The 19,868-nt window shown below is 45.6% G+C and overlaps 1 protein-coding gene across 1 annotated transcript in view; it reads right to left on the reverse strand.

Annotated features, from left to right (window-relative positions):
* Positions 1 to 19,868, reverse strand: part of STAB2 (stabilin 2) — an 87,747-nt gene that overhangs the window by 16,234 nt on the left and 51,645 nt on the right. Inside the window, exons 37-56 of the mRNA XM_069807455.1 lie at positions 18,683 to 18,778; positions 18,074 to 18,269; positions 17,464 to 17,559; positions 16,451 to 16,496; positions 14,878 to 14,954; positions 13,236 to 13,361; positions 12,590 to 12,663; positions 10,725 to 10,796; positions 7,949 to 8,068; positions 7,434 to 7,481; positions 6,279 to 6,362; positions 6,033 to 6,179; positions 5,506 to 5,631; positions 5,115 to 5,174; positions 4,405 to 4,581; positions 4,233 to 4,322; positions 3,265 to 3,411; positions 1,970 to 2,026; positions 1,385 to 1,508; positions 270 to 419 (exon numbers count right to left, since the gene is read on the reverse strand). Of these exons, the coding sequence (XP_069663556.1) occupies positions 270 to 419; positions 1,385 to 1,508; positions 1,970 to 2,026; positions 3,265 to 3,411; positions 4,233 to 4,322; positions 4,405 to 4,581; positions 5,115 to 5,174; positions 5,506 to 5,631; positions 6,033 to 6,179; positions 6,279 to 6,362; positions 7,434 to 7,481; positions 7,949 to 8,068; positions 10,725 to 10,796; positions 12,590 to 12,663; positions 13,236 to 13,361; positions 14,878 to 14,954; positions 16,451 to 16,496; positions 17,464 to 17,559; positions 18,074 to 18,269; positions 18,683 to 18,778 (2,113 nt within the window). The remainder of the gene's footprint in view (positions 1 to 269; positions 420 to 1,384; positions 1,509 to 1,969; positions 2,027 to 3,264; positions 3,412 to 4,232; positions 4,323 to 4,404; positions 4,582 to 5,114; positions 5,175 to 5,505; positions 5,632 to 6,032; positions 6,180 to 6,278; positions 6,363 to 7,433; positions 7,482 to 7,948; positions 8,069 to 10,724; positions 10,797 to 12,589; positions 12,664 to 13,235; positions 13,362 to 14,877; positions 14,955 to 16,450; positions 16,497 to 17,463; positions 17,560 to 18,073; positions 18,270 to 18,682; positions 18,779 to 19,868) is intronic.

A 19,868-nucleotide genomic window follows, 5' to 3' on the forward strand; every position in this document is an offset into this window, starting at 1 on the left:
GATGGAGGCTCTGTCTCCGTTCCCTGTTACTTATGTACCATATGAGAATAGGAGGAGCCCTGCAGAGAAAGCTAAGTAAGTCTTTGCCACTTCCCCACCTTCTCCTCCTCCCTTCTGAGACCTTGTGCCATCCCTCTGTGTGAGGAGGCACTCGGGGAAAAATGTTGGTGTTGAAAGGGGGAAGCATTTCTTGGTTTACTTAACCCATCACTGACAAAGCAGTTTAAGTGTGACACGGGCAACAGCATGGAAAGGAAACGTAAACGTACGCCTGCAGCTGGAGCTGTATCTGCCTGGCAAGCACAGCTCGCACGACGTCCCGTTGAAGCCGCTGTCGCAGCGGCACTCTCCTGTCCCGCTGTACCCGTCGTCGCAGGAGCCGTGGTTATTGCATGGGGTCTCTGGGCCCCCTGGACAAGCTGGAAGAGTTAAAAAAAAAAAAAAGAAGTGTCTGTTTAGCTCAAGTGCACGCTTATTCCTTGACACTGTTCTGTAAAAAAATCCTTGAACAGGGAAAGGCCTGTAAATGCATCTCTGTTGGGGTGTGTAAAAGCAGCTGTGACACTTGGAACTGCAAGCCTCCTGCTCTGAATTCCTTGACGTACTTTACAACTCCTGTCAGAAGGGTGTCATGGCCCCTTCCAGCCCTGTGTCTGGGTGCTGTTACCCGACTGCTTGCTCATTCCGACCCATCGGTGAATGGCGCTGCCCAGCCCCTGCCCAAATCCAGCCTTGCTTGTGCACCTCCATGTGTCTGGGTGCTGCTGGGGTGAGCCCAAAGGGCAGCTCAGGCCAGGCTGGCCAAAATTGCATGGGACCTGCATATGTCAGTCTGTGAAATCTGGATGCCTACGTGCCCCGGTGAGAGCCTCAGTACCATTCCCCTGTGGGGCTGGGGGGTGAAGGAGCACACGGTTCGTTAGTGGGTGCTAACAAACAGCTGGAGAGAAAGCCTCCCAAACTGTCTCGCACCTGGTTAAAGTTATAATTTCTGAGCTTGCACCAGTGGTGTGCCTGCTTGCAGGTGGCTGAGGAATCGTATGCTGTGTCTCTGGCGTGCCCTGGTATCCCCGCCACAAACCTGAAGTCTGGTCTTGCGCCGAAAGGACTTTCAGCTGGTGACTAATTAATTCTCGCTAGGTTTGGTTACAGCAGGGCAGTCTTTATAGCATTCACTTAGTTTGCTAGCCTGGAGTTTAAAACTTCCCGTAAATGCGAAAAAGAGATTCTGTGGAGTGGCAAAGCAATACTACTTTCTATTTACTTCAGCTCTTGCAACGGAGTTCCCCCATCTTGTGGCTGGCGTCTCCGCATTCCGCTACCCCAGGTGCCGCAGCTCAGCCGGCTGGGTGCTCCGCAGGGTGCTCGGGGAGGGGGCTCCTACCTTGGCAGTCTGGCCCGAAGTAGCCCTTGCAGCACTTGGCCGCGTGGATGACCATGGAGCAGTTCCTTCGGCAGCCGTCCCGCCGCAGCCCGTAGGACTCGTACGTACACCGCTGGATCCCGTCCTGGGCATCGCACGTGCCAGCGCAGAGAGGAGGGGAAAATGCAGAAGATGAGTGCTGCGTGGAGGTTTGGTTTTTTTTTCCCTTGTTAAATCACCGTTCTTGATGTACATCGAATTAGAACGTGGTGTGTGAAGAGTGCAGGTGTGAGGCCCCTGCCGCCTTTTTGAGTCCAGACTTGCTAAGCGCCGTTAATGAGGATGGAGGGGCTGCTCCAAAGTCAGCCCAAGCACTCGCTACAGTGGATGCTGTGCGAGACCAGCAAGTGTCGTCCCCCCCAGCCCCTGGGTGTTTGCCCAGGGACAGGTTTGTCCCTGAGGCTTTATGGCATCAATTAACAGTGTGGTTTCGCTGTTGAGGGTACTCTTTTCATTTTTTTTCAAAGCAACTTATTAGAGTTTGCTTGTGTGAAGTACAGAGAAGAGCAGGTTAGGCTGCTTAAATGCAAGATTTTAAGGTATTACCTTTGGTTTTGTCCCTGGAGGGCATTTTGAATTACTGAAACAGCTAACACAATGGCCCTGTTATACAAAATGGAGAAGAAAAAAAAGTATATTAAAATAATGACAACAAAAGGCTATTTGACGTGGACAGAAAGTTTGTTTTATGAGAGCAGCAAACATGAGCAGAGAAGAGTGTAGGCTTACTACACTTGAAACAGAACATAAAAAACTCTGGAGAAAGAAGAGAGGAGAATGACAACAAAATATTTGTGTTAATTTAGTGCTATGCAATGCAAGAAAATAGTTTTGATACCAGAATATAAGTTCTGGAAGAATAAACTTTGCTATGGATTTAAACAAGCAGGGAAGAGATGGTGAATATTCTTCAAATATTGACATGGGCTGCATCAGATCTGGATGTCTAATTTGGAGTAGAGTTAAATGGTTACTTTTCAGGAAGCGCTGACTAGATCTGAGGAAATGGTATCTATTCAATTTCATTTAACAAAATCATGAAACAAAAGGTAACTTGAGCAGATGGGATACACACAAGTGTTGGTTTTACAATTGAAATATAAATTCCAATAAGTTTTTTTTTTAAGACTGATTACATGAAAATTTTTTTTACTTTTTGGTCATTTTTTCATACATTCTAATGAAACTGAAGTAAATTTACTCTTGAAACCATTTCAAAATGGGTTTCAAAACTTCCTGTTTGTGGGACCCATCAAAGTTCACAGAGGAAACTTCCTCCACGCTAACAGTGCCTCCAGGTGTGTTAAAGGATATTTCTGTGAAAGCAAGAAATGTGGGAGACTGAGAGCCCGGCCAACAGACTAGGCAGTTCTCTGTCTTCTGTCCTTAATACCTTGTGCAGCTGGGACAAGCGACGCTGTTCCTTTGTAATTGGGAACTTTGTAAATGCAATCTCTATGACCAAATCAGTGTGAATTTATATTAATTTAAAAGCATGATAGGAAGATCTGTTCTTCCTCAAATTTATGCTTGCGTTTGTAAGGTACTGTCCTTATGGAAAACGGGGCAGGGCTCGCTAAGCTGGTCTTCACTGAAACCGCTTGTCCTGTGTGTTGCTTATTGTGGATGCAGGATTTCTGTCGTGTATCTTCCGGGTGTTGTGCTGCGCTTCTTAACCTCAGCTCTAACCCAGGCGACAGATGAAGCCAGCCTGAAGCGGCGGCACTTAATCTCCGTAGTGCCAAAGCTGCTGCGAGTGTTGCCCCGGTCCCCGTGAGGATGGGGTTTGGCCCTTGGGCCGTGTCTTTGCCAGGGTGGGGGGACCAAAAAAGGGGACTGACCGTGAAATCCACGGTGAAGAAGCTGTCGCAGCGTCCCCCCAGGCTGGGGTCTGTCAGCAGGCAGTCAATGCCGTAGGCGATGCCCCCATCGAACTCCAGCTGCCGCTGCACTATCTTGCACTGTCGGTCGTTCAGGAAAAGGGCACCCTGAGAGAGGGGATGGGGAGGGGGGGGTGATAAGTCAGGAGCCAGTCTTCCTTGAATCCAGGCTGAATCCAGGGCCTGAATGGGAGTTAGGGATAATCCTTCCCCTGTAGGAATGCTCTTGGTGCAAGATGGTGTGTTAAACTATCCTGGAGGTAACGCTGATGGCTGTAGGGGCCCGAAACCAATTTGGGGACCTCTTTTCCTATAGCTGAATGCTATAACCTCACAGATGAGCAGATCTTTTTCCTTTCCTGAAGGGGACAGAGTATGCCAGCCCTATGTTTACCTTATGCACATTTAGTCTTAGTCATGTTTTGAGGGGCAGGTGCTCACCGAGTATAATATGATACATTGGCAAAGAAAAATGTGTCGTTGTTCTGGCTTAACAGGCTGTGTGCATGCCTGCAATCTTAGCTTGTAAGTGCTTACAAACCAGAGTCTGCATGCAGATGCTACATTCGTGGGGCTTCTGCCAAAGCCAGGTTCATTTTAACAGTTTTCCATTGTGTATTTCATTGTAGGAGAAATTACAATGTGCTAGTACCTCAGTTTTGAGGTAACTGAGAGCTGTTTTGAACAAATAGCATCTTACAACAGAGAAAATGACAGTTCCAAAGAGTCTGACAAAGCATCTAGCCTGCTGAATCCGTTGGAGCGGCTGCCCTGGTTTTGTGGCTGTTGGCACAGACTGGGGAAGATCAACTGGGGTTTGATGCCACTGACCCTTTCTGGGGGCTGTGCACGGGCACGGCGGGGTCTGCATGAGCAGATCCCGCAGCAGGGGCAAAAAGGGTAAATGTGCCAGCGGGGTGAACACTTACAATCTCCCTGTTATCCCCACAGCTGATGCTGAGGTTGGAGCCCTGCAGGGTCTTCAGCGAGGTGGAGAGGGGTAGCTGGTAGGCCAACACCTGGGAAGGAAGGAGGGGAGATGCTCGTGTCTGGGCTCACATGTCTTGGCCTTGGCAACGCTCCTAAAAAGCAAGGGCTTACCGCAGCGTCACGGACAATGTGGAATTTGAGGTACTGCACCAGTTTGTCTGTGTTGGTCTTCTTGAAGAGAAAGTCCAGCTGCTCCTGCGGTAGCCCACGGATAGCTGCGTCTGTGGGCCAGAAGAGCGTGACGGGTTTGTGGATAGGATCGTTGATCAGCCCAAGCAGGTTGTTCTTCTGCAACGTACCAAAAATTGGGGTGGAGGATTAGTGCTCCATCTAAAATGATGTTGACCCTATGGGGTGAATGTCTGGTCTAACTGGGATGCTGTGGGCTGCCTGGTCACCAGCCTGCAAACACCATGACTTTAAAGAAAACAGATGCCCGAGTTGAGCTGCCCAAGTTGAGTTACATGACCAAATTCTCAGAATTGCTCCATCACCCAGGGCTGCCCACCGAAACCCAGGCTGACGGCCCAACTTTGGGCTCAGAAAATCACATTTGGGTCAAACCTTGGCTGTGTAATTTGGTATATGGTAGGACAGAGCTAAGTGGGGAGGGGAAAGGTGGCTGTGGGTCCACCTGACATCCCCCTTACCTCTGCAGGAGAGGGACCACGTGGTGAGCAGGGTTGTGTGTGGTGTTGTGAGCCCTTTGGCTCCACTGAAAACCATCCTGCCAGTGATGCCTTGTGCCACGTCTGTGCTCTTGTATTTAAGAGACGTGTTTAAAACCTTTGCCCAGTTGCTGCTGTGCCTTGTGTCCTTACCTCTAGCAAACTGCTGAACAGGATGTATCCATGTTTGGCTGCAACCATTTTAAGGCTTTCCTATGAAGAAAGGCATATTCAGTAACTTATCTAATAAATACGTTATGTGGGTATTTAAAAAGCAGATATTGGCTTGCTTTACCCTGTAAGTCACTTTTTGTTATGAAATCAATGCCACTGTGCAGAAGTCCTCTTATACTGTTCTTGGTATAACTGTAATTCCTGAATGAATTTTAAATATAACGTTTAACTTATTCAGCAGTGTCAAATGATGTTTGTATAAGGTCTTTTCAGTATCACTGGGTTTTTTTTTATGACTTACATGATCTACATATCTAACAGTAACTGTGGAAAAGCCCCTGGGTGGAGAATGGCAACGAGCTGCACATACCTTCTTAAGGGGGAAATCCTGGATATGTGATGGGACCAGAATTTGGTTTATGACATGGATCACGCCATTTGTGCCAACAGCATCACGGAGTATAATTTCAGCTTTGTTGTTCAAAACCAGTGAGTTCTGGAAAGGCAACAAAAACACGTTTTCTGTGGAACCTTGTGGGTGGGTGAGGCTGATGCCAGATTTCTTTGATGTGGTGAGCCCAGACCATCCTTTCTTTGCAGCAAACAGTAGCTTCAGTTTTAATAAATTGCCCTTTGCTTTTTCAAACTCTCATCATGCTCATAAAGCCGGAGTCTGAGGATAAAATAACTGGTGTCAAAGCAAGGGTTGTACAACTCCACTGTTAGCATAGCAGATAAGTGCTGAACACTTCAGCTGAATGGGCAACCTTCTTTTAATGCTATTTATTTATCTTTGTGCATCAGGGGAGGGAAGGGAACCATTCCAGTTTTTAAAAAAAGCTGAATGAAAGCGGACTGTTTTATTATTCTGTCTCCTGCCTCTTCATTCTCTGTTACCTGTGAGTAGCTGATGTGTATCGGGTCCCCATGGAGGGAGGTGATGTTGGTGACTGTTGTCAGGTCGCTGTACAACAGGCTGGCACAACCCACCATGTGGTACCGGAGGACTTGAGCCATCACTCCTTTGGCAACCCAGTCCTTGACCTGCAGCAAAAAGTGGAGGAGTTGAGAAGCAGTTGAGCAAGGCATCTGAATCCAGAAAACTCAGCCAGCTCCCCAAAAACTTCTGGCCTTCTTACTTACTCGTGGGTCGCTGTTTAGTACGTCTGTGCGAGGTACAAACAGGGTGAAAGGGCCAGGGCCTGCAATATCTCTGATAGACAAGGCCTGCCAAATTTAAGAGGACAGAGCAGGAATGAGTCGTTAGAGCACACAACATCACGCAGCGATGGGGACAGCCCTGCTGCTGTTGCACGTCGGGTTCCCTTCCCTGCAACGCAAGGGGGAGAGAAACTCTGGCGTGGTGTGGACTTTCCTTCCCAGCCCAGGGGTATCAAATGGAAGGCTGCGGTTTATCGCCAAGTCTCCGTTTCCTCTGCAATAATGAACAGGAGAAGGGGGAAAGCTCCCAACACTAAGTGTAGGGAGGGTGGAGGAGGGCGATCCCCTCCTGGTCAAGGGAAGATGAATAAACCCTTTCATCTCCATATAGTCAAGAGTGGATATATGCATGTGTTTGTACACGCATTTAGGTTGCTTGTACCTAGGAGTAGATTAATTACTGTTAGAGGGACAAATGGACCTGGGCTATCGCTGGCGCTTTGCAATGACCACTGACAAACTAAAATAGGGAGAGAGCTCTGCTGAAGTGGGAGGAAGCAATTGGTTTACCGTGGTAGCGCAAGTGAAACAAGAATATGAGTCTCTGGACTAGCAGGCCAGTGTACGAGTTTGTGCTGCCCTGAGGCTCAGGGTAAATGGAGAATTACTACTGCCGGTCTCCAAAAAGCAGTGAGAACTGGGGTGTGCGCTGACTGTCTAGCAACACACAACAGCGTCCTGTGACATATCCAAGAGGCAACTGAAAACAGCATCGCGGTTCGGAAACGCAGCAGGGCTAGGAGAGGAGCGGTATTTGCTCACACCAGAATTCATGAGAGAGGTGCTGGAAGATTTCAGACTGGGTGAAAGCTTCAGTTTTATGCCTGGTCTGGGGGCCCTACTTTTCCCTGGAATCTTAGTCTTTGTTATTAATTCTCTAGAGGTTTTCATGACAGTTAATAGTTTAAACTAGAGCATCTCTGATATTAGTGGCTGGTGATCCAAATCCAGTTCCAATTAAGTTGAAGGATGTTGATACAGGCCAGATTCATGCCTGCTCCCTGCCCCCTCCTTGAGGGGGAAAAAAAAAAAGCCCCCCCCCCCCCCCAAAGTACTTTACTTTTTACTTTTTCTTACCTCTAAGTGGAAATAAAACCTGGATGTGTTGGAGTCCCTGAGAAGTTCCTGCAACCAAGAACAAGACTTTGTAAAAGTGCTGCAAACATGGGGCAACATCTGTGGAGTATAAACAAATGCAGCACTTGGGAAAACAAAGAGGATTTCTGGCTTGGAATAAATGCTGCCCATCTGCGTTGCTCCTGTTCTTTTCTTACATTGCTTTATCAAAGAACAGGCTTCTTTGACACCTAAAAATACTAGTATTAACTCCCTAGTACTGCAGTCATAACGACTGTCCATTAGTTGTAGTTTTTGTGGGGGTTTTTTTGTTTGTTTGGTTGTTTTTTTTTGAGGCAGGTAGGATTATCTTGCAGTGTCCTGTTCCTGGTTTCTTGGATTGGGGTTATTTCCAATTCTGCAGTAGACCTACCAATTTGTTCAAGTTAAAAACTGGCATATTTCAAGAGACAACCACTGTATTAAATAACTATCTGAAGAAAAATAAGGGACAGCAAACACATGCAGCACTTTACCTGGAAGATATTGCCTCGGCACTTGAATCCATCCCCAATGTAGTTACGTTTGCAGGTGCAGGTCCTTTCTGTCAGCTCGGTGTCATTACAGGTGGCAAATTCACTGCAGCCTCCGTTATTCTTGTAAGATCAAAATTTAAAATATTCAGTTCCTTCATTGCCAGGTCTGCAGGACAATTCTAGTTCACCACTTTTTCCCCCAATGTATATAGCTTAGAAAGACTTAATCCCAACAGTTTTTCAAAACAAGATCTTACTGGAACTTCTGGCAGTATATACCTTCTCGCAAACAATAAAGAGCATTTAAGGTTCTTAAGAAATAACTCATTTTATGCAGAGGATGTAGTTTTGATTACCTCCTTATATCTTCAGTTCATGGTGTTATAAGGATCCAAAAGATTTCCAGGCAGGTTTCATTCCGGACCTTGGGGACGAGTCTTAGCCGCTCTGCTGAGGCAGCATTGACTTACACTGAAGGGAACTACAGCCGTAAATCACTTTTACGGTGCTAGGAGCCTGGATTTCTGGAGGAGCATTACCGCAGGGCTGCCTGTTGACCCGCCACACGTGCTCTCCTCCAAAACATCTCCTGTCTGCCCTCGGGTGCGCTACCGGTGCGACCTAAGGCTTGGAGCAGCAACGATGCACCTCACCTGGCCGCCTGCCCCCGGGAAGAAATCTGTGCCGAGGGGAGACGTTCCTCATCCCGGAGCAGCGTGCCGGGGTTCAGAGCTCTGCCCGGTCACAAGTGGGTGCTCCCCAGCTAGTGCCTCAGTCTGCAAATAAGTTTCTATCCTGGACTTAAGAGCAAATTGGGAAAAATTGAGAATCCATCTTGTTTTCTTTCCTTGTGCTTGTTTCGTTGGTGTCCTTTCTGTTGCTGGTCATCTGGGAGATCCTTTCCCATGGACCATGAGTGGGAGCAGAAGCTCCTTTGGGAGCTGCCAGTGGGGCCTGACTTGACAGGTCGTAGTGAGTAGTGGGTCTGGGTGCTTTTGCTATTTATTTGGCTAGCTTTAGGTGGACTGTTGGCAATCTTGGGTTTATCGTAGCTTCGCATGAAGCTTTGCCGCACAGGGGTTTGCCAAAGGGAAGCCAGATTAGCCTGGTTTGACAGTAACAGTTTTCAAGACTATCTTTTTTTTTTTTTTTTAATAGATATAATTAGCCAATTGGAAGCAAAGTTGCTGGAACAAGGCATAGGAAAAGGCAAAAGCATACAAAATCATAGGAAGCAGTAGATCATAACTTTGAGCTCTCCTCCCTCCAGCTTCTGTTTTTGCCCTTGCTCTTTCATCTCTGCAGCCTTTCAAGGTTGGAGAAACTCTGCTGACAGGCCAGGCCCGGAGGGTGAGAATTATTGTCGCTGCGCTCGGAGCACAAAGGATTAATGTGCACGGGAGAGTGGATATGTCCCTGGTGCAGCTTGCCAAGAAGCAGAGTGATGTGGCTGGTGCAGAGAGCCGTGTTGCTTGCAAATGTGTGACTTGCAGTATGTGAGTTGGCTCGTGTGAAACGAACGTGGCTGATTCTCAGCCTGCAGTGATAAGTGAGGGACAAAACGAGGAATGCCGTGGGAAGCCCTGTGCTGTGTGTTGTGGAGGAAAAGAAGGGAAATGGTTGGTGTGGAGAATTTTTTTTTTTTTTCTTTTAGCCTTGCCATCAGCAGAGGCTTCCATTCTCCCCTCTCCCCTCCTGTTTCACTATTCACTAAGCTGCCTCTGCGGCAGTTTGCAGTGTTGCTATCCTGCACTCCGCATCCACAGGGATGCGTTTGGGATGCAGCCTGTGCTCGGCCGTAGGGGCTGTGCTTTTTGACTTGCCCCATGGGAGCTCTGCCCGTGGTGATCCCGCAGGCTGGGACCTCCGCTGGGAACATCTGCTCCAGAGAGCCCAGGGCCTTGAGCACCTCTTTGCCCCAACACGGATTTCACTGGTTATCACCCAGCAATGTGAGGACTTGTTACTCTGGTCAGGCTAAGAAAAATTTCAGACTGAGAAGGGGATGTGTATGCTGACACATGATAATTTCTCATGTTCAGGCTGCACAGATATGGTCCCAAACCGCACCAGAGGACTTAATGACAGGAAAATACTAAAAATAGGTGTTTTCATCTACCGTAGACTGTTCTGTTTTGTTCCCAATCACTTGTCTCCCAGAACAGCTAGAACTGGCCCCTGAGCATCCACAACCTGAACTGTAGATTTTTTTTTTTTTTTTTGTCATTACAGGTACCGTGTAGTAGATCACACTTCTCTCTTATCATTTGAACCAACTATTTAATTGTCTTGCCTAGAAACTGCTTTTTTTTTAATAGTAATTGAAATATTAGTAAGCCCTCTGTGTCCCAAACACAAATTCAGATAGTGTTTTTTTATATGAACTCTAGCAATGACAGAAAATTTGCTGAGAAGACATGACTTATGTTTTACCACTACAGATTAGGGGCTGTTTCTCTAGATCTGATTTGAAGTGTGTGGTGGTTTTGGGGGTGGTTTTTTTGTTTTTTTGTTTTTTTTTTAAGACTCAGTGATGAGTCCAGGCCCTCACTTGTGTTATGTCCAGGCTGTGGTCGAGGAAGAGCCCTTACTGCACACTTAGTTTCTGAAATAGCAACAGCACTAATGCATGTACTGAACCAAGCACATTTAAAGATTAGCTAAGTTAACGTAAATTGATTCTGGGCATACCTGACTTAGTTCTGAATGCATACAAAATCCAAAAGTGTAATGATTATAACAAGACTTTAAATACTCTCTTTAAATGGATACTTACTTGTGAACACAGACTGATATATGTGCATCTTTTCCCATCTCCAGAGTACCCCTTCAAGCAATTACACACTGCCTACAAAGCAAAACCAGAAAATGTATATACATGGAAAGATATTTGATTTTTTTTCATCACACTTATATTTAATTTACTTTTTTGCCAGATTATTTCATAGTGATATGGTGTGCAATTTATTAAACTAAAAGTATATCATCTCTCCTGCAGCAGTTTCTTAGCCAGCATGAGCAACCATGGACTGAGATTGAGGAATAACAATTTCCAAGAGGCTGAATCTGCCCTTTCCCTGCCTATTCATCTCTCCTCTGCTGTCCTGGTCATTTGAAATGACCCCTTTGACATCTGTGCTTGCTTGTCTTGCTGGCAAAACAGGCTAAACCCCTAATTTGTTTCCCTCATTTGTTTGCATAGATTGGTATTCCCCTCTCTTCCCTTCCCCTATTTTTTTTTTTAAGTGATGAAACAGATCTACAAAACACACTTGGAATTGTGTCCTGATGTTACTGGCAGCTTCCCATGCAGCCATAATGCATTTGACATGTCACGATTACTCTGGTTTGCACTTGCAGTTATCACAAAGTTGAAAAATTAACATGGTTAATTTTCTTATTATCTTCCTCTCCAATTTGCTGCTTAACGGTTCTCAATTTAGAATGTAGGGGATTGAAAATTCAAGGAGATTTCTGCAGCAGAAATAAAACTGCAAGGCAGTGTAATAGCAGTGTTTTATACGCTTGGGTGACTGAAAGCCCTACAGAAAGCAGACGCATTTCTGTCCTTTAAGTTTGGCTCTACAGCGCTGGGATTTTGTAGTGGTTATTATTTCTCTGACGTTAACTATATTCCCATGGGTAAGGAAGTAGAAATAATCATGTTGTAGGTACTACTTCTATCCCTAGTGAGGGTGTATGGAAGAAAATAGCCATCACCTGTCTTGTCTAGAGGGATGGGGAAGGAGTTAAGTGGCTCTGTGCTCCCACCAGAAATGTACTGACTTGCAAATGAGTCAAGGCAAAGAGTTAATTGATCCGTATTGGTACAAAGGGCTGACTGGGTTATTGCCCCCCTGTCCCTGGACAACTGGAAGTCACGAGGTGGCCTCTCATTCCTGGTTGCTGTTTCCTGCATTGCTCCTGAAGAAATACTGTTGTGCAGCGCTTGCGGGAGGATTACAGTCCTGCCAATAGCCAATATGAAAGTATAGAGGGATGATAAGAAGTGCTGCAATCAGGGTGTTCAGCTTCTGAAACTGTTCTAAAAATAGAAATGCTAATCTGTGTCACTTGATTGCCTGCGCCAATTTGTTTCTCCTTTCCCCCTTTGTCCTTTTATACTTCTTTTTCTTTGGAGAGTATGTGGTACTTCTGCATGGGAGATGCAGAACAGCGGAGGAGTGAGTGGGTGCCAGTATGCTGTAACTCCTACATGAGAACTATGATTCAGGCCACTTTGTTTCCTTGTGAATACATTTGAGCTATGCTGGGAGAAGGGCTAGTCTGAAATGGAATTTTTCCATGGACGGTTTCTGTAACAGTGAAAGAAAAGTTATCTGGCAATACTTTCAAACTGTCAGGTTTTCACATCAAAACCTCCCAAAGGAGAAAAACAACTGCTCTTGAAACAGCAAAACACTGCTTTCCTCTGCAATTTTAGATTTGTTTTACTGAAATTAATTTTCTTCATGTTTGTCTGCACTCCCCCTCAAATAGCTTTTTGAGGGAAGCATATAGTCTTCAGAATTTTTGTTATCCACTTTTCCATTTAAAAACAAAGTTGAGATGGGGAAATCTTCCCTTACCCACTGTAAACAGTTGGCCAGTCTTATTTACCTGCACTGACAAAGTACTCACTTGATTGGGTCCAGTCTGTGTGCACTCTGCATTTCTATCGCAGCCACCGTTGCTCTCCAGGCAAGGGTTGATTTCTTTATAAAAGAGAAACAGTATAATGGCAGGGGGAAAAAAAAGTGACTTCTGAAAACCCAGGAAGGGAGAATTTTAAGTAGAGCATACTAGGAATGCAGATTTATGACAACTGTGAATCAATGAAACTCATTCCCGTAGCTACTTAATACCTCAGTCTATCTTGCAGTTGTCTGCAATCTCAGCCTTGCAGTTGTCTTGGTGAAGGCTAATACTCTGCTGTCAGCGTTTCTAAAACCATACCTGGGCGAGGTATGGTACAACAGTGCCTAAAAGTCTTTAAGTTGGCAGTGGTCAGAGGAGCACGAGTGTATCAAGCTGCTGAAGATGGGTTGATCTCTGCTGAGAGGCAGATCTTATTAATAAAGCTTTGGTGTCACACCACACTGCTGTAGTTGCATGGTTTGCCAAGTAATATCAACCATGTGGCAGGTAGAGATGCCTTTGGCATCAGGGTCTATAGTATCAGGAAACTGCATTTTGGGTCATAGTGGAAGAAGGATCTTCCATCTACAGGAAAACTCACTCCTGTAGTTTTCCTCCACGTGATATATAAGAGATTGCAAATGCTTACCGATGCAGACTATTCCATCTCCGGTGTAGCCAGCGTTGCAGACACACGCTCTATTGCCGGGCGTTGTTCTTCTGCACTCTGCCTTGGCAGAACAGCCACCGTTGCTGGTCTTGCAAGCGTCAATAGCTGAGCAGTGACAACAACCCAGATTAAACTTGATGTGCTTAAATGGCTTTTTGCTTTTTCAGGTTAAGCTGTCTCTATGTTTTAAAGGGATTTGCTAGCATTTTCTGAACACAGAATCTGATTTAAGAGGTCATAAACTTCATTAGTACCAAATATTTATTACATCTTATTGATTACAAGAGGGAAAGCTGAGAAGATGCCTGGAGTCTGGAAGGTAAGGATTCATCAAGGACTGACTTTCTGTAACTTTCAGTTTTCCAATTCTGCCTATTCCAACTGGGCACCGAAAAGGCACTTTCACGTTCTCTGGATTAAAAGACCATTTGAAGCTTTCCCTTAGCTTGCGTCTTTCTGCACACAGACGTATGCCTTCTCTTGCAGGCTGCCTAGAGTGTAACACCAACCAGTCCTCCTGTGACAAAAAGTCCTGGGTGTTATTCAGATGGATACTCCTGCTGTTTCTCCAACTTTGGATGAGTCAGAGGCTTGCAAATTGAGTTTGCTTGGGTTACCCTGAGAGCAGGGAGGGAGCCTTTTCTGATCTTCAGTGTGAATCAAATCAGCCCAAACATTGCTTTAATTTTTGCCTCAAATGACCCCAAATTGCTGTTTCAGCAGCTGTAACAGCCAGACTGGGGAGATGACTTGTCCTGTAACTGGTTTTGCCCTGGAATCCTGTATAGGGGAATAAGGGAGAGTGCAGAGCCACTGTGGGTGACCTGTGTCACCCTGCTCTTCCTGCATTTGGGGAATTTCCCATCAGTAGATTAAAATGGATTTAGTTGATTTCTGCCAGAAAAGAAAATGAAAGCAGCTGGGGTAGGAGTGCTAAAATCTTGGATTAGGACCCTGCTAGCCATTGTGGGTAGACAAATATGCTTCTGTTCCCCAAAGCATTAGTATTTTAATCGGTTAAGGATTAAGTAAAACAACTGTAAAATTAATTACAATCACTGTAGCTGGAAGCAGTCTATTTTGTAAGTCTGGATATCCCAGACTCTTGGACGGATGCCTAGGATAAGCTGCTATTGTCTCTTTCTGAGGATCTCTCAGAACTCTCTGGTCTAAAGAAGTTGATTTTATCACCCTAGAAATCCGTGCAAGTTCAGAAAGCTGAGGAAATGGTAGGACTATACAGCTTCCAATAGCTGGAAGTGCTATTGTACCCTGAATTGGCCTCTCTTTGCTGGGCTTTGTGGGAAAAGGAGTAAAAGTCATAATCCGAGTTTCATTACTCTGCAAACAATGGGGCCTTGGTCGTGCACGGCATGTTCCCTTTTCTCTGGTCTCCCTTAGCATAGTGCCTTGCAACTCGGAGATTTTGAGCCCTTTGTCTGATATGAACCTGCACCTGTTGGGCTCTTGCTCGTTTTGAGGAAACTGGCAGCAATCCCTGGTTTTTAACTGGTGCATAGGGAAGTGCTCATCTCTCACCAGCTCCACCGTGACCACAGAGTGCTTCAAGCATGTTTTGTTTTGTTTTTTTTCCAAAAGGGAAAAAACAAAGTCCACTTGCCTGTGCAGAACGTCCCGTTCCCCTCAAACCCAGCTGCACACTTGCAATAGGCAGTGCCATTTGATAGGAGAAGGCAGCTAAAGAAGTAAAAAGAGGGAGACGACATTAAAAAAAAAAAAAGGGAAAAAAGTAGTCAGGTCTTCTGTACAGCCCTTGTTTTTGTCCATTGTTCTGAAGGTATGTTACATAGAAATAACAAGGCGTTTAACCATATAGTGTGATGTAGTTACAACCATAAAAATGAACCTAGTTGGACCAAGCTTTCCAAATGCATTTTGGATGTATTATTTTAAGTATTAAAAAGGCACGCTTTGGTAATCAAGTGTCCTATTTTCTCGTGCAGAACTCCAGAAGTTTCATGCCTGCTCACCCCAAAACTGTGCCAAAATGTTTGTTTGGGTGCACACAATTTATTGAGGGATGCAGCAGAACGGATGCCCAGAGGTGGGAGCCAGGTGTCTGAGCCCTCTGGGTTCACGTTTGCCCTTCTGTATGCAAGTGTGGGTTTACTGCCCCGTGAGCTCTGTATAATACAGGGATTGCTCCCTGATGTCACCCAGGGACAATGTCACAACACAACCAGCGTGATCCCGTCCTTTCCTGCCATGCCTGCGCCTATCCTTACACCTACAGGGGTACGGGAGGGGATGGATAAGGCTTAGGGAAAGAACAGTCATCTTCTCCTTTCAGAAACACAGTCTTGATGCCAGCATGTGTGGGATCCCCCTGCGCAAATTAAAGAGTGGAGTTTTGCCAAAAAGCCTGGTTAAATCACTGCTGTGAACTGCAGTTCACAAACACGTGGGGGAGAGAATGATCTATATCTGGGGAGAAAGGGGGTTTGCCCTTCTGGTTTCTCTGCTCCTATGGAAGAGCTGTGGCTGAAAACGAGGAGTCTTTCCAGCCACCTTGCCTTGTTTTTTAAATATCTTGGGTAATGTAAATCTTGCTGTCTGGTCAACACTGGTGGGTGGGTGCGCTTCAGTAAATGGCTCAATGGGGGTGACTTGCTCCTTTGAAAACTAGTTAGTGTCCCAGTATTGGTGCTGGACAGCTGAGAGCTTTTTTTGTTTTGTTTTGTTTTATATTTTGATGCAAAGAGGAGAGCTGTTTCTTGCCAAATGCAGCGCTTTTTGAAGTCCCTAGTGCCAATGGCATTTCTCAATTATGAGTGTTGTGGTAGATGGGCCAAATAGGTGGAGCAGATAAAGCCAACCTCAGAAACCCACCTTTGTGATCAGTCTTGCCCTGACCTCCTGTTTTCTTTAGTGCTGCAGGCTCCATTTCTTTGTATACTACATAGTAGGATGTCTCACTTTTTTTTTTTCTTCTCCTGCTTCCCCTCTCCCCCCCCCCATTTGTTTCCCCCTTTAACATGCACATTTTGAACTTTTTGACCTCTTCACCAAATATGTTACATTAACATTGCTTTTTATCTCTGTGGCGGAAAACATGAGTGTTATCCATGCTGCTGAGAAGTCTTCATAAAGAGCAAGGTGGCCTATGCTTTTTGCCTTGCAAGAGATCCCCTTTTTCTCCCCCTCTCCTCCACATAAGTGGATTTCATACATACTTAGCGCTGGTATGGCATGAGGCGTTACATGCGTCGTCTTTGATTTCTGCAATAGGAAGAAAAAAAAAAGAAACTGGCATTAGAAACTTTGGGGTCAACATCCTTCTAGTTCCCAGTCTTTTGTTCCCACCATGCAGAGCTGGAGTCCGAGTTGTACACCAGGCAACCCTGCTCTTAGTCTGTGTAGAGACTCCATCTGTAGAGAGCAGTGGGCACCACTGAAATTCAGTTGTGAAGAAGAGGCATGTCAGTCAGTCAGAAAAACATTTCACCTGTTGTCATGTATCTGTATTTAGTCCGGCGAGTTTTGCACATTTTTAGTTTAATTGTATAGGTGTAGGTTTTCTAAAGGAACTGAAATTTGCTCAGATATAGCAACTATAGCAACTCTATTATGTTCATTTCATTACTGTTTTTTCCCTGAGCAAATTTAAAAACTGATATTGAATGTTATTATTAATGTGCTTGTACCATTTTTTTATTTCATAATATTATACATAGAGTTCTGAAATAGTTATTTAATACATTTAAATTATGTTTAACTAAAATATAGTTTTATTGGATATAGGAGCTGTATTAAGCCAACACCAACTGATTTATTCTCTAATGAATTTTAATTTTATTGGCAAGAACATAATTTAATATCCAGAGTTGTATAGCTAAATCAATTTAGTGAAGCACCTGAGAGGCTTTTGATCCAAGGGTCAAAATGTGCTAGGTAACTCTGCTCTGCAAAATATATAGCCTTAACAAATTCTTTTGGGACAGATACAGGATGACACAAGTAGAGAATTAGCTAAGTAAGGCATTTAAGTCTCATGAGCGGTATCTCAGCTGGCTCTCTGTTAATACGGTGATTAATTGCTGTAGCAGAGGAGTGTCACCCGTATTTCAGTGCATGTGGGAAGCTGCTGGATATCTGCTAGTGCACTGGGATCCGATCACTGCTGTAGTTCTGGCATTTCCCGAAATGCTCGCTTCTCGCCGCAGGAAAAAAAAGAGGGGACACTTACGGGTCTCACATGTCACCCCTCTCCAGCCGACGTCACATTCGCAGGAGCCGTCCCCGTCGATCCCGGCGCTGCATTTCCCGTGGACGCAAGCGCACGCTGCGGGGAGAGATGGAGAAACCCTGGGCAGGGCAGCGGGGGAAGGCAGGGCAGGAGGCATGGCCCAGACAGCTTCTGCTGGCGGCACCTTCTGCTCTAGGCTATTTCAAGAAACACTTTGGCTTGTGCCTATTGGCTTCTACCTACAGAATAAATCTAAATTCAAGATGTGCTTATCTTTCCTCTATTCCCAAACACAGGGACCAAAACCGTATTTTAATGGGAAAGCATTGGTGAGAAAGCAGTGCTAAGGAGGATTATTCTCCCTGGATGCTGTTCTAAGGCTGTAGTGTGCCAGAGTAGGAGGCACCATCTCCAAAGAAGGGAGTCGAGAGAAAATACCATAATGGGGAAAGAAAAGGGGTTAATGTTGTTTTTAAGACTGGCCTATTACCCTGAGGGTGAAGTACCTTTCCAGGATCTAGAACGGACACGGTTAGAAGGTCTGAGGGGAAGGTCTTGACATCTGACAAGACTGGCGAAGGTGCCTGTGCGGTTCGGGAGTGCTCAGTACCTTGATCGCAGTTGCGGCCGTATTTGCCTCCGACGCAGCTTTCGCAGGCTGTGCCCACAAACCCCTCTCCGCACTCGCAGGTGCCGGTGCCGTTGATGCCGTCCAGGCAGACGCCGTTTCCGAAGCAGGCGTTCCCTGCTTTTCCCGGGCAGGGCTGGCACTGCTGCCCGAAGAAACCTGCGCAGCACTCCCTGGTCTGGAAACCAAGAAATGCCAGGCTGAGGGTCAAGACCAGGGTAGCAAGCAGGGGGCTGCCGGGTATCGTCTCTTGGGATGGCTGCCGGCGGGAGGTGAACGATAGATTTGGGTTTTTAGCAGCGTTTCAGCTCTGCTGGTCTCTGGCCACGCTCCTTACTGTGCCGGGGCTCAGGCACGCGTGGGGTTACCCTTCCAAAACCTGTGCTCCCTCTGCACCGCATCAGCTCCCAGCCCTTCCTATGCTGCAGCCATCAGCAGCCTTTAACCTTCCAATCTCTGCTGCATCCAGAATAAAAGGCCTATAAAGATATTGTCAGGGACCGCCTTGAAGGGCTGTGTGTATTTAGTGGGGATTATGAGGAGGGTGATGGGGGTTCCTGGCTTTTACCGTGACAGAAACGGTGCACTCACAATGATGGTTTTAGCACACTTTGGCTGGCACCCGATCTGGATGGTGTACGTTCTCATGTTGTTTTCGGAGAGGATGCAGTATTTCTTCTCCCCTGCCTGAACAAAAATTGGAGAGAGAGCTGCACTTCTGAGTAATATTGATCAGCTAGTTTCAAATGTTTTAAAAAAAATGGGACATTAACTTTATGCGTGCTGTGCACTGACTCACACATTCACAGTGAGAATGAAGGAAATACTTTTAGAAATAAAAATGCATTAGCTAAGTGATTTCTGCTAGTGAACATATGATCAATTTAACTCAGTGCCCTGTGGCATTTTAAAGATGTGTCTAATACTGCCTTTGCTCAGATTTGAACAGAATTTTTTCCTGAAATTTGACAAACATTTATGTTTTTTCTGACACATTTCCTGTTCTTCCTAATTCTTTTTGGAAAGCTGAAAGCCGAAGTTCTGCAAAAACAGCTGTTGAAATGTTATCTTCCAGGTCTGGACACAGTTGGGAAAGATTGCTTGCTGAAGAAGACTTGCTGCTGTCATTGTACACTTGTTAGAAGATTGAGATAAGCATCCTGCTGCTCATTGTCAAGGAAATGTTAATATTTTTGGGTTTTACTCACGAGCACTTCAGTTTGGCTTTGCCAGCCGACTACTTTAATGAGGCAGATGGGACTTGATGTGCTTTGGAATCCTATTACTGACATAATTAATTAAAAAATAAATGTATAAAGGAAAATACACTTCTATAATCACAGCAGAGGGGCATTGCTGGAGAAATTTAGATGCCAAGAAACTCTAGGTCTTATCGTGGTTGACAGGGACCTGCTAAATGTCTGCAGTTTTCCTGTGTTGGACCTAAGCATCCAAAGTCTCTATAGTCTCCAAGTCTCCTTGTGACCATAACTCACAGCATATCGTTGGGCCCAGGTTGAGTTTGCCCTTCTGTACATCTCTGATTTGAAGGGCTAAAAGCTGCTTCTGTAACTCCTCCTGTAGCAAGCATACTCCAGACCGTGCTCAACTCCCTTGGTTTTGCATGGTAGAGGTAACCTTTGCTGTTAGAGGAGGCTTCACATGTCCCAGTGCATACTAGAAACTGGTCTTTCAGGATAAAATGACCTTTAAGCTGCTCTTGATTCTGCTCCCTTGCTCTCAGGGTGGATCAAGTCTATTGACTGCAAGTAATGTA

Source organism: Haliaeetus albicilla, chromosome 19, assembly GCF_947461875.1.
Source record: "Haliaeetus albicilla chromosome 19, bHalAlb1.1, whole genome shotgun sequence".
Lineage (NCBI taxonomy): Eukaryota > Metazoa > Chordata > Aves > Accipitriformes > Accipitridae > Haliaeetus > Haliaeetus albicilla.